At 39.3% G+C, this 13,957-nt stretch overlaps 1 protein-coding gene across 4 annotated transcripts in view; it reads left to right on the top strand.

Annotated features, from left to right (window-relative positions):
* lrp5 (low density lipoprotein receptor-related protein 5) overlaps positions 1-13,957 on the top strand; it is a 194,594-nt gene that overhangs the window by 137,592 nt on the left and 43,045 nt on the right. For all 4 annotated transcript variants that reach the window (XM_051923358.1, XM_028796067.2, XM_028796068.2 and 1 more), the window contains exon 8: positions 12,724-12,940. In XM_051923358.1, the coding sequence (XP_051779318.1) occupies positions 12,724-12,940 (217 nt within the window). The remainder of the gene's footprint in view (positions 1-12,723; positions 12,941-13,957) is intronic.

Raw genomic sequence — 13,957 nt, 5'->3', positions numbered from 1 at the left:
ACAATGTTACTGTTCTAGTAAAACTGCATGTGAACTGCCAGGCAGCTGCTTGTGTTGTAGTTGCTCATAAAACGTGCTTGTGTTGCTTTATTGAAAGTTAACATTTTAAAAGTATTTATTTTATTTTGAACCCAGTACTGTAGGTTTATTTGGTCTTCACTTCCCCAGCATTGGTGTTGGACTTTAATGGCAGGGATTGTGGAAATATCTAAAGCATGAACTGTTAATCTCTAAATACTTAAAGATGTTGTAAAACTGGTGGAAAAGGCCGATATTAAACTTACAGACTCTGCAGGAGAGAACCACAGAGTTGACCAGCTGCACTCCTAATCCTTTGATTTGCTGCTAGCAGAGCAAAGTTCTAGAAATGTCATGCCAAGTAAGTTGGCGTCATATGGAGAACATTAGTACTACCTGGATTAGTGTAGGAAACATCAGAAGAGTTTTAGCACTGCACCAGAGCTTGAGTATGTCCTCCAAGGGGACGCTTTAAATAGCTTAGAATGGGCTCTTTTTTTCATTTGAAAAATGTTGTCTTTTGAAAGCAACCAGAAGGTAAATACAGATCATTTAACAAAAAAAAAAATTGGCCAGAAATGACAGGATTCTGAATCACTGGTGACATCTTAACTAGGATATTACAGACTTAGGGTTTACATTTTGAGGATACATCATTTTTAACCTAAAAATCAAGTTTAACTGACTGGAAACAATGACAAGGATTGGATTAAAGTCAGAAAATGTGTAGCTGCTTTTATGGTGTAGTGGTAAAGACTTTAGACTTCAAAACCTGAGGTCGTGGGTTCATATCCCACAACTAACACTGTGAAACCATGTGTAGTTAACTTCACATGCCTGTGCTCCACTAGGTAAAACAAAAGAAATGAAAGCGACTATCTCAGATGTTGTAAGTTACCTTGGATAAAGGCATCAGTAAACTTAAGTAATAATAATAATATTATGGGGTCATTCAAACTGATCACTATTGAACATGTTATACACAATTGGCCATGACAGAAACATTCCTGGATTAACTCAATTTCTGCTTTTTTTTTCTGCTTTTCCTAATAATTCGGATTTTTTGATGGTTATTGCAAAGCACAGTTTTATTGGAAAGTGTGCTGTTTTGAATTGAAATGGATAATCAACAGAAATAATGTGAAATTTTAGTATATATTATCAGTCGTACATGTTTATGATTTTCAGTTGTTTACTCAAGTACAGTGTTTATGTGGTTTGTCAGTTGTAGTCTACAGATGTGAATGTATATGCAAAGCAGTGCTTGAAGTGTATATACAGTACCTAAGTACCGGTACGCTGAGTTACACTGATGTATTAACAAGAAGTGCAATTAACGTGGAGCATTTCCCCATTAGAAATTCAAGTGCCACTATCTAAGACTAACATTTTTGAAACACTGTTATTGAAGAACTGGTAGAGGGTTGTGACAGTCATGTCATATCATTTTCTAACCTGCTTTATCCACATCAGAGTTGCTGGGGAGGAACTAATTCTGGACCAAACACACTCTAGGGCCACTTTTACATCATCAGTGCACCTAACCTGCATGTCTTTGGAGAGTGGGAGGAAAACTTTGCAGACACCGGGAGAACATGCAAACTCCATGCAGGGAGGGCCTGGGATGTGCAACCGGGCTGCACTCATTTCCCTTGGTGGTGTTTGTGGTGCAGCTTAAATTGAGGGGGGGGGGCAGTTTTCAGCAGTTTCACAGGGGCCTGGAGGTCAGCAGAACACATAACCGAGATGAGAGCAAGTACACATTTAAGAGTGCAGGTAGTCAGTAGCTAAAAACAGCACTTGCTATCCATTGACCTTACGTGAGCTTTGCCAAACTTTCCATTTTATGATCTTTTTTCCTGTGCAGAACACCACCCTATTTATAGTTGTCTGTCTACCCTGTTGCTTAGTGATGCTATACGTACAGTATGTCCCATCATTCACTTTTGCCATGTCCTTCATCTGCATAAAGCACTCTCAGCATAGAGCATGTAAATTAGCATAATAATAAATATTGTCAATTACTTAGTTTTCTGTTGTTTGATGGTGGTTTACTCGTTATTATTGATACTAGTCATTTAGCCCGTTACAATAACGGGCGCTAGAACAGTAGTGCATAAACATTAGTAGGAACAGTCTATATTAAATGGCAAGGGACTTTGACCTCATTCTTTTTGTTGGTCATATTTTTCTTTCTTTCAGCCTTTCTTTTGTTGTTGTTTACTTGCTGAGCTGACCGTTCTTCATTGGCTGCCGCCGTATATTGTGCGTCTTTAATTTTCTGTGACAGTAATACTGTCTTGTACGGCTCTATTCAATAAGGGCGTGCACAAAAAGGCGAGCTTCAAAAGGGCGACCTCAATTGAGCGCGGCGAATAAGGGTTCGCCTTTTTGTGCACGCCCTTATTGAAGGATACCGTCTTGTACGTCCGCTGGCTTGTACGTCCGTAATATACCTTTAATTTTCTCTGCCGGTAATACAGGCGTGCGCGTCGGTAATATGCCTTTAATCTCCTCTGACAGTAATACTGGCTTGTATGTGGCTGAAATATGCGTCACTGTATTGTGTACCTTTAATTTCCTCTCGTAGTAATACTGGTTTGTATTTCTGTAAAACGCCTCTAACTTTCTCTGACAGTAATATCGCGCGTCGCACCGTGCCCCGCGCATGCGCACTTCATCAGAAGACACCCACACACGGACACCTGGACGCACATAGGGATTTTTTATATATATATATATATAGATATCGATGTCCTTTCTTATTGGGCACCTACTGACCTAGGTGTACCATCCTACCAAATTTCAGCTTTTTAAGTAAATGTGAATGACTGAGTGAATGAGTCAGTCAAGTTTGCAAAATGTTTGTGTGTGTATATGTGTATGTGTGTATATATATATATAATATATATATATATATATAAAAAATATATATATAAAAAATATGCATTAGTCTGTCACTTGGCCAATAGTTCTCACAAGACAGGTTAAGCAAGAAGAGTTGCGTGTGGTCTTTTGTGTTCTTATTCACACAACTGTACAATTTATCATTGTTTTACTCCCTGTAGTCCTCATCTCAGTGGCATTTTAGTAGCCTTTTAAAGCTGCTTGGTACTCATTGCTGTACTTTTTTTCAGCTAATTTTTGGTATCTGGATTTTAATTTGCTTTGCCAGTTTTACTTTAGTGGTGTTTTTTTTTTTTTTTTTTTGGTTAAGTCAGTGATATTAGGGTAAGCAGGAAGGCAGAAGTTTTGGGGTTATAAGGTTATTCTATTCACTCATTATGTTGCAATAGAGTGGTGAAGCGTTGCATGTTGATTAGCATGTGCAAGTATTCATTTCAACAGTTCTGACAATAATGACCCTATAAACCTGTAATAACACTGTCATGTAACACAGGTGAATTAATACAGTCTGAGACTTTGGTTCCACTAACATGTTTTCACATATTGCCCAACAGAAATATTTTAAACAAACTAACTTTGCAATTATCAAGGGAAGTACTGCAATGTGTTTTATGGATGGTGGTGTGAAAATGCACTTTTGACTTTCTTATCCTACCTGTCCTTGGTTTACTGTGCAGTACTTTATAGGTTGAATATTTAAAATCTAGTTTTTAACTGCAGATGTTAGTTTCCGTGTGCCTCATAAGGTGCTGGTTCTGTTTTGCCAAGTGCTTAGCTTTATTTTTAATTTTTTCAGTTTTACTTTATTATGAGCATCTGCTTAAAAGATAATGAAGTGGCCTGTTTTAGCACTACTGTACTGAGTTACCTACTTACTGTCCATTTAGAAAGAAAATTAGGGAACACAGTCCAATAGAAATTAAGAAAATATTAGTTTAGTGCTGTACATGAGTTTGGATTATGACTCTCACAATAAGTTGTACAAAGAAATTATACTACTTTATACCTGCATCATACGTGAGTTTGAAGTGGAAAGTCGTGTCCTTTATATGTGAAACTGCACCTTGTCTGTAGTCAAGTGCTCGCTTACATCATTAAAAAAAGACTGTTTGACAAGCTCACTTGTGTCTTGCCATCCTGTGGGTTCTTGATGCTGGAGTGTATCCTGTATATTGTGTTTCTGTCATCTGCGTACCTATTTTATGTTCCTGTGTTTTAGTTGTCCATTTTAAAATGTATATGCAAGAATATCAATTGGATGACTTCCGTAAATTCTTTCACCTGAGTGATATATGCTGTAAATATTCTGTTCCATGTTTCATACTTTATTGTACATTTCTATCCACATGACTTAGTTTAAATAAAGGATCTTTCATACTGCAGGCCTTAATGACATCCAGATGAACCAGAAAGTTAATGAAAATATACAGTATGAACGATCCTGGGACATTGACAGAGCCTGCAATTAACATGTGTATGTAAGGTCCACTTAAAAGGACGTGAATGTCTGTCCGTAGTAATCCTGTTATCATACATTTGCGGAATTCAAAGAGTGTTCATTTCATAGTCGATATCATTGTCTCAAACATTTTTTTGAATTCCTTTTCAAGGGATTTTAGGCAGTTTTTTTTTTATAGAATTTGATGAGCACTGTATTATCAAAACATGTTTGTTTTGGAAGGTCTGACGTCATGAGTTCTATTACTGTGCGTGGCTTTTTGAGGTTTTTTTGGGTTTGGTTAACTATGATAATGTGTTGCTGTACATGTTTTTTTTACATCCTGTATCTTCTAATAAAAGAGATTAGACATCCCTCAAACACAGGTATGTACCCTTAGCACTGGCTAACATCTTTCACAATGAACCTTGAATATCTGAACATCCCTGTAAATTAGTCTTTTATTTTGCACTGATACGGTAAATGGTATTAAAAGTAAACAGATTTATTTTTTTGCATAAGGATCATTTAAGCAAAGCATTATAGGTTTACTAGCCAACCCGCGGCGTAACATACGCCGCATAATTATGTATTGATGGGTGAACACTTGCTGAACAACACAGTTGTCCAAATGGGGTGGGTTTGTGGATACCAGTGTGAGTGAATGAAAAGATGGACCTCTGGAGAGAGCAACATACAATTGTCTGTGACTGAAAGCGGGATCGTCTGTGACGATGGAGGCCACGCTGGTGAAAGTTACTTCCCAGCCCCCCCCCCCCCTCTCTCTCTCTCTCTCTCAGCAGCACACGAGCCCCCCAGCCCCCCCTCTCTCTCTCAGCAGCACACGAGCCCCCTCCCCCTCTCTCAGCAGCACGTGAGCCTCCCCAGCCCCCCCCCCCAGCAGCACGGGAGCCCCCTCCCCCTCTGTCTCTCAGAAGCACTGAGCCCTCTCTCTCTCAGCAGCACGCGAGCCCCCACCCCCTCTGTCTCTCTGCTTCGGGCATTTCTCCCCTGTGCAGTGTGTGAGCGAGTGAGGAGAGAGAGCAAGCCGGTACGTTACAGTGAGCGAGAGCAGGCTCGAAGGCAATGTGTTCCTGTGGTATAGCGGGTCCATAGCTCCCCTTCAAAAGGCCATTTTTAATCAGGCGACTGACAGTAGTGGAGTCAGGCACAGAGAAGGTCAGCTGCAGAGAGAGTGTCTCGACTGTTGCAGGGCCTGAAGCAGGTGAGAGCTAATGAAAATGAGGCACAGGGCTTATTGGGTTTTAAAGACTGCTTCCTTCATTGTGTTTTAACTTCAATTTTAAAGGATTGCACGGCTCTCACTTGCGCTGCCTGTGTGTGCCTCTGTCTCTCTCTGGCGTTGCCTCTCTATGTGTGTGTGTGTGCGCGCGCCCCTCTGTCTCTCTGGCACTGACTGTGTGTGCGCGGCTCTCTCTATCGCGCTGCCTATGTGTGCCTCTGTATCTCTCTGGCGCTGCCTCTGTGTGAACCAAGGTTCCACTGAGGTTGACTAATGAAAAGTCAACGTGGCTTAGAGCTGCAACTGTACTGTGGCACAGACAAACAGAAATGACGGCATGTTTCCCTTGGCGTCGCGTCCGAGTTGGTGGGCGTGGCTCTGTGATTCTTTCGTCGTATCCAATGGTCTAAGAGTTGGTGGGCGTGGCTCCTTCCTGCGTGCGCCATTGGCGTCTTACTTGTCGGCGGTTTAGTGAATCCACGCCCCTTCCGGCGTGCTTTCCATGGTCGGCTACTTGTCTTCTGGCTTAGTGAATTATATATATAGATTTTATCAGAGTAAAATCAACAAATGTTTTATACATGACAGCTACAGCCTCTGAACATTGGTCCAACAGTTGGCTGAGCATAATTTAATGCTACTACAGTGATCTCTCGCTATATCGCGCTTCGCCATTCGCGGCTTCACTCTATCGCGGATTTTATATGTAAGCATATTTAAATATATATCGCGGATTTTTTTGCTGGTTCGCGGATTTCTGCGGACAATGGGTCTTTTAATTTCTGGTACGTGCTTCCTCAGTTGGTTTGCCCAGTTGATTTCATACAAGGGACGCTATTGGCAGATGGCTGAGAAGCTACCCAACTTACTTTTCTCTTTCTCCCTCTTGCGCTTTCTCTGATCCTGACGTAGGAGGTGTGAGCAGGGGGCTGTTCGCACACCTAGACGATACGGACGCTCGTCTAAAAATGCTGAAAGATTATCTTCACGTTGCTACCTTCTGTGTGCAGCTGCTTAGTGAAGCTTCGCATACTTAAAAGCTTGAAGGGCACGTATTGATTTTTGCATGTTTGTTTTTCTCTGCCTCTCTCTCTCTCTCTCTCTGCTCCTGATGGAAAGGGTGTGAGCTGCCGCCTTCAACAGCTTTGTGCGCGGTGCTTCGCATACAGCCCTATTGATTTGTTTGCTTTCTCTGTCTTTATGACAGTCTCTGCTCCTGATGCACACTCCTTTGAAGAGGAAGATATGTTTGCATTCTTTTAATTGTGAGACAGAACTGTCATCTCTGTCTTGTCATGGAGCACAGTTTAAACTTTTGAAAAAGAGACAAATGTTTGTTTGCAGTGTTTGAATAACGTTCCTGTCTCTCTACAACCTCCTGTGTTTCTGCGCAAATCTGTGACCCAAGCATGACAATATAAAAATAACCATATAAACATATGGTTTCTACTTCGCAGATTTTCTTATTTCGCGGGTAGCTCTGGAACACAACCCCCGCGATGGAGGAGGGATTACTGTATATGAAAAATAGTTGCGCGTCAGTGGTATCTTTATTTACTTTTTAAATGATTATATATAAATAATCCAGTATTCTGTGTATAACAACAAAATAAATGCTCAGATCAAAGATTCATTTTGTTCCATTATGCAGCATGTTAGGACTAAAACAATTTCTCAAAAGACTCAAATTTATTGTGAGAATAATCCTCAATGTGAATTTTCATCCTTGATTATTTTTGTGCAATAAATATAGTCAAGACAGGAAGAGAATGTGGATTCTGGATATGTGTGTGTGTGTGTGTGTGTGTGTGTGTGTGTATATATATATATATATATATATATATATATATATATATATATATATATATATATATACACACATAATAGCCATGTGCACACAACTACTTTGCGCGTGTTAGTTGTCTGTGAAGGGCTCCCTGTTTAAACGCGGCTGCCAGTCGTGAACTGGGCCCTTCGTCGCACAGCATTATGATTTTTCATAAGGGAAACAAAATTACAAAACAAAACCCTTGGACATTGATTCGATAGGAACGGCCTACTCGGAATCACTGTCCGAATATTAATTATGTGGTGGTGTAGGAGCATTTCTGCTTCTCTCCATTCACAGTCCGTCCCGTTTTCACAACGCTGTCGTTTCTTCTCACGATCTCTTCTCAACCTTTCTCCAATCTCGCAGCACAACAATTTGTTTAGTTTGAATGTGTGTGTTTTGAGGTGTGAAAGGAGTACTACAGTCTTCAGTAGTATAAGCCTGGAGGAGATTCTTAATGCAATGCCTATGTTTTAGCTGTCTCTGTACTGCCATCTAGTGCTGCTTCTTCTAATTCATTCGCGGACAAAGAAAGATCAAGATCCAAATGAAGATTATATATAGAGATATATATAATATTTTTTTATTTGTCACATACATAGTTATACAGGACAACACGCAGTGAAATGCATCTTTTCGCATATCCCTTGGGGTCTGAGCGCAGGGTCAGCCATTGTACAGCGCCCCTGGAGCAATTGAAGGTTAAAGGCCTTGCTCAAGGGCCATCAGAGTAGCGTCTCTTTTTGGCAGTAACAGGGATTCGATCCTGCAACCTTCGGGATGCCAGCGCAGATCATTAGCCTATTATAATTAAAAATAGCAGTGGCCATACCACTGACCCCTGCTGGACACCACTCTTAAAATCCCCCAATTCTGATGGGAATGATGGTGCAAGGAATCAACTATCTGTGTTTTAACCAAATCTGAGCTCCCACTTCTTTTAGTCTGATGCGCACGAGGTACCTTATCAAATGCTTATTGTTAAAAATATTCTAGTGAAATGGAAAACACACATGTTGTTTTTGCTCTCATGGTGAGTTTTCTCATAACATGTCAGTGTTCAGTGATGTAATCATTTTCAGCATGTGCTCTTTAAGGCTCTTAGCTTTGTTTGGGAGTGATGGGCTCACAAATGTTGCAACCTTTGTTTGAAGTTGCTACTGTTGTGTTACATATTGTGTGAGAAGCTTGGTCACCTGCTGTATTCTTGAGTGCTTAATTCTCATTATATAGTCAGTTTTATATATTTATGAATTACACTGTTTTTTGTAAGAATATGCTGTATTTCTGGGATATATTCTTAACATGCACTTTTTTTCTTAAATCAAAGACAATTCTTCTTTCATGTAGGATTTGTCATAGGTACTTAAAACAAAAATTCAATTTTGGTTAAGAAAAAAAATGTTCTCCCCACAAATATATACAAATTGACTTAGAATGCTTGTTGTATAATTGGGTGACAACATTTTCACAGCTGCCCTTTCTCTAATTTTCAGTTGATAGCATGACAGACTCTTTAATATGTTGCCCTGCCAGTTTAACTTCCTTTTTAGCACCGATTGGATCTGTTGTTTCCTGCATTAAAATCTGATAAGTAACACAAAAGGTGAAAGTCATACAATGGTCCGGTCAAAGCTCTAATCTGAAGCCAGTATTTAAAGCTAACCTGAACAACCTGGGGCAGACCCACTCCAAATCAGTGGGCAAAGCTGGAGTATCTTTACCCTAGAAGATTTAACATTGTTATTGAGGCAAAAGCTAAGTATGGGAACTAAATAATGTACACAAATTTCCCATTTATCCTTAATTGTTTTCTAACAAAAAATGAAGTCACATTAAAAAAAAATAAATACAGTAAATCTGAAGCTCAGTGTTCTGAAATGAAAATACAACAGAGTACAAAATTTTAGTGTACAGTATACTATTCAAATCCACCACCATTATACCAATGCCAAACCTGTCACTTCATGCCTCAGTGACTATTGCCCTATAGCTCTCATATTCTTCATCACAAAGTTTTAGAGGCATGTCATGGGACACATGAAAACACACCTTCCTACCTCAAATGAACCCAGCAATTTGTTTGGTGGACAGGTTAGAGTGGTAAACATACCGTAACAGCTACCCTTCACCTGGGCAAGAAAAACAATTACACTTCAATGCTGTTCATTAATTCAGTTCAGCATTCAATACCATTGTCGCTCAGAACCCGACATGATTGTGGGTTCACTTCCCGGGTCCTCCCTGTATGGAGAGCGCTTCGAGTAGTGAGAAAAGCGCTATATAAATGTAAAGAATTGTTACATTGAATCCCCTTAGGGCTGCATGATCAGCCCACTTCTCTTCACATTGTTAGCCTGTGACTGTAATGAGACATACAGTTCCAACACCATTATCAAGTTTGCTGATGACATGATAGAAGTGGATCTCATTAGCAATGATGATGAGTCAGAGTACAGAATAGAAGTTGAGCAGCAGTTGGTAGACTGGTCCAAGTATAACAACCAGTCTCTCAATGTTGATTGAACTAAAGAAATAATCTTGGACTTTAAGAAGACCCATCCTGCTCACATTCTACATGTGGAGCTCTGTGATACAGAGAATGGAAGGCACCAAAGTCCTTGGTGAGCACCTGGTAGATGACCTGACCTGGTCAATGAATACCTTATCCTTGATCACGAAAGCACAGCAGCCACTTTATTAGCCAGTTTATTTCATTTATGTCCTAAAATCACACAAGGAATTCCCCACTGGGCTTTGACATGCCCTATTTTTTGACAGCGCCCCCAGTCTTGAAGGCGAACAAAGATCTTCCAAAAAAAAAAAAATCTCATACGGAAAAAAATTGAAGAAATCTTGAAGGGTGTGCAATGGGTTTCTAAAAATGGGGATAAATACAACACACTAAACAGAGCCCATGTGATCCTCTTCACAGAGCTAGATAGCCACTTCAGAAATAAATTACAATATACTTTCTGTGTCAGCTGAAGAACGCAAGGAAGCCTTCAAAGCTATATCCTCAACATATTCTTCAGGGTCACCACTGAAAACGTCCTAACCAGTTACATCACCGTCTGGTATGAGAACTGTAATACATCTGATCACAAGTCCATACGGTATACAGTATAGTGCACACAGCGGGGACCATCATTTTGATTTGATACACTTTGTTAATCTCCAAGGGGAAGTTGTCTTTTCTCAAGACCATTGGGGTGTTGGGGGTCAGAGTGCAGGGTCTGCAGTTGTACAGCACCCCTGGAGCAATTTTGAGGTTAAGAGCCTTGCTCAATGGCCCAATGGAGTAGGATCCCTTATGGCAGTAATGGGATTTGAATCTGCAACCTTCTAGATACCAGCACAGATCCTTAGTCACAGAGTCACCACTCTGCCGTAAGTCTATAATTACGATTTCTCTTCCTTCTGTTGAGGTCATTCTCACAAATTGTATCTGTAAGGTCTCCTTCATTGCTAGAGATCCCTCCCACAATCCCTCTTCCCTGCTTTCATCTGGTGGAAGGTATCGCAGTCTGTGGACAAACGCTGCCAGGCTGAACAGCAGCAGTCAGGCTCCTAAAAACAGTGTCACCCCCCCTGTCCCTGTGTGCACATCATATCATAGACACTTATCAACTTAATTTGTTTTTCTGCATTTCTTTGCATTCCTTGTCCATTGTACATCGTGTATCATCACTGATAGTTGTTTGTCAAAGTGATGTCAGTGTTCCCCATTCCCTTATGTGAAATAACCAACCCGTATATTGCTATATTGTCATATTTATTGCCTAAATATGTTACTGTGGCCCTGGGGACTGTAATTTCATACCATTGTATAATGACCAAAGTATGTGTAGAGATGGTATAGCAATGAAGGTCACTTGACTTGATAATTCAGTAATATCAGAGAAATGATTAAGGGTCTTAATTCTTCTGTAAAGCAACAAAGTTGTGATCACCTTTTCTAGAGAGTCTGAACATTACAACACTGCCAGCTGCTTTAGCAATTCCATCTGCAAAGCCTCTGCTAACACAGATCGGCTTTTCTTACCCTCAGACGAGACAGAAGCTGCCAGAAACTCTGCTTAAAGAAACAAAGAAATAACTAATAAGTGCCAAAAATGTACATTTGCCAGTGAATCCATCTCTCGTTAAATTTTCCCATGGAGGCCAGCCGTCAGTGCACCCTAAGACCAGTACTGAAGTGTCTCTTTCAAGTTCTGCCATGTTGCTGTAATGCCTTTTCTGACCTTCTCTCAGGTTTAAATAAAGTGTGTGAGTGCAAGCATTCAAAAGAGGCCAGTTTGAAGTACTTCAAGCACCAAATAACCTACAACAGTCACGATATAGATAGATCATCTGTCTGTTTTATAATCTCTTTATCCAGTTCGGGACAGTTGGGAGCCGATGCCTATCCTGATATCATTGGACGATGTATATAAGGATTTTTTATTTTTATTTTAATGCCTCACTATTTCCAATATTGTGATCATTGCAGTTGTTCATTCCCTCTATATTTTTATGTTAAAACCGTCACTTTACCCTGATGTACTGTAATTGGTCTTTTCTTTGCACTGTATCATCATTACCCTCTTTATGTACGTACTGCTTTTTGTATATATCCTGATTGAAGAAATCTCCCCCGATATTGCATTTATGATAGAAAATTGTTAATCCTTACTACATAAATTAATGCTAAGGTGTCATCTTCAGAAAAGTACCTGTGGTGAAACAGATTGAACACTTTTAATGTTATTTATTCAACAGGAGAGTTTAAAATAACATTGTGTCAGAATGAAAGCAAAGCCACAGTGTCACAGTTTTGATATTTAAATTACATCAGATTGTTGTTTGGTAAAAACGCTTTTATATTTTATGCTCTGCCTTTTGTAACCTTGAACAGTTAGGCATGATCAATTTTTTTTCCCATGTTAATTCTATGTTGCATCATAAAGTTTTTTGCAGCTTATTAGGTCTCTTAGATTCTTTACCACTAATCATGATTTTTTCATTCTTTTTGTTGGCAAACATTGATTATCTCAGTGACTACATTTTGTATTTCATTTCCAAACTTCTGTTAAAAACCACATCTTTTCAATGAGTATTATTCTTTTTCATGTATGTAATTTCTACTGTCTTGTTAATGTGTGTATTGAATTGTAAAGTGTCCTTGAGTGTATGAAAGGCGCTACATAAATAAAACTTATTATTAGTCTTTCATAAAATTCTTTAATACATTGATTGTTTTAGTATTTACACAGGTTAAATGTTTGCTTTTTTTTCTCTTTTCAGGTTATTAATATAGATGGCACAGAAAGAAGAACAATATTAGAAGACAAATTGCCTCATATTTTTGGGTTTACATTACTTGGGGATTATATCTACTGGACGGACTGGCAGAGAAGGAGTATTGAAAGAGTTCATACCAGCAAGGCTATCAGAGAAATTATCATAGATCAACTTCCTGATCTAATGGGTCTGAAAGCAACAAGAGTCACAACAGTTTTTGGTATGTTTTAAGCATCTTCCCTAGCATTGCTGATTCAATTTTGTTGTGACAATTTTCATCCCTTCAAAATGTTGCTGTGCTTGATCAACCTTTTCCATACAGCTCAGTCCTGTACCTCCTCGCCAGTCAAGCCCTTTTCCTTCTCATCATCTTTTACTTTATCCATCCACCTCCGACTTTGGTCTCCTCACTTTCTCTTCCTCTGGACTTCTATTCCCATCACTCTTTTGCCCACATATTGTTTCTCCTCATCACATGTCCCCTCCACTTCAATGTACTTAGATATCTCTCCTACTTTTGTTGTACCTCTGATTGTCATTTCTTATTCTGTCCTTTTTTGTTACTTCACACATCCATCTCAACATTCTTATTTCTGCCACATGTAACTTCCCCTATGTTGCCTTTTATTATTAAGGGTCTTACCACTGTCTTAAAAACCTTACCTTTAACATTCATAATTATTTGGATCACACACACTCCTGTATCTTCTTCCAGTTGTTCCATCCACACTGCTGTCTCTGCATTATCTATGCGTCTAGTTTTCCATTCTCATCTACCACTGATCTAGATATGTAAATGTATGCACTCTTAAGTGTCTCTTCCTCCAGGCTAATGTCTGTATCCCAATCATCATTAAACTTCAGATTTTCTGTCTTCCTTATCTTCAACCCTCTACCTTTCAAAGTTGTCCTCCATTCTTTCAACTTTTCTCCACTCCCTCTTTTTTCTAGTGCTACACAATACATCATCATCAGCAAACAGCCTATATCAGGGGGATTGTGTTTTTTTTTTATCCCATGACTCAACATATCCATAACCAGATCAAAGATTTTCCCATCTTCTGTGAGCAGTAATTTGGCATCCTCATTCATTATCTATTAAGATGTTTGCATTTTTCTTAGAAAATAATTACTGAATTAACCTTCAAATTAAATGCAAATGAATGATACATTTGAACAGATGTTAATTTTCTCTTGTCACAGTTTAAAATTATAGCTGTAAGACAATAATTTCAAT

Source organism: Erpetoichthys calabaricus, chromosome 2 (assembly GCF_900747795.2).
Source record: "Erpetoichthys calabaricus chromosome 2, fErpCal1.3, whole genome shotgun sequence".
Taxonomy (NCBI): domain Eukaryota; kingdom Metazoa; phylum Chordata; class Cladistia; order Polypteriformes; family Polypteridae; genus Erpetoichthys; species Erpetoichthys calabaricus.
The sequence above is the reverse complement of the archived record's forward strand: the minus strand, read 5'-3'. Positions and strand labels throughout refer to the sequence as shown.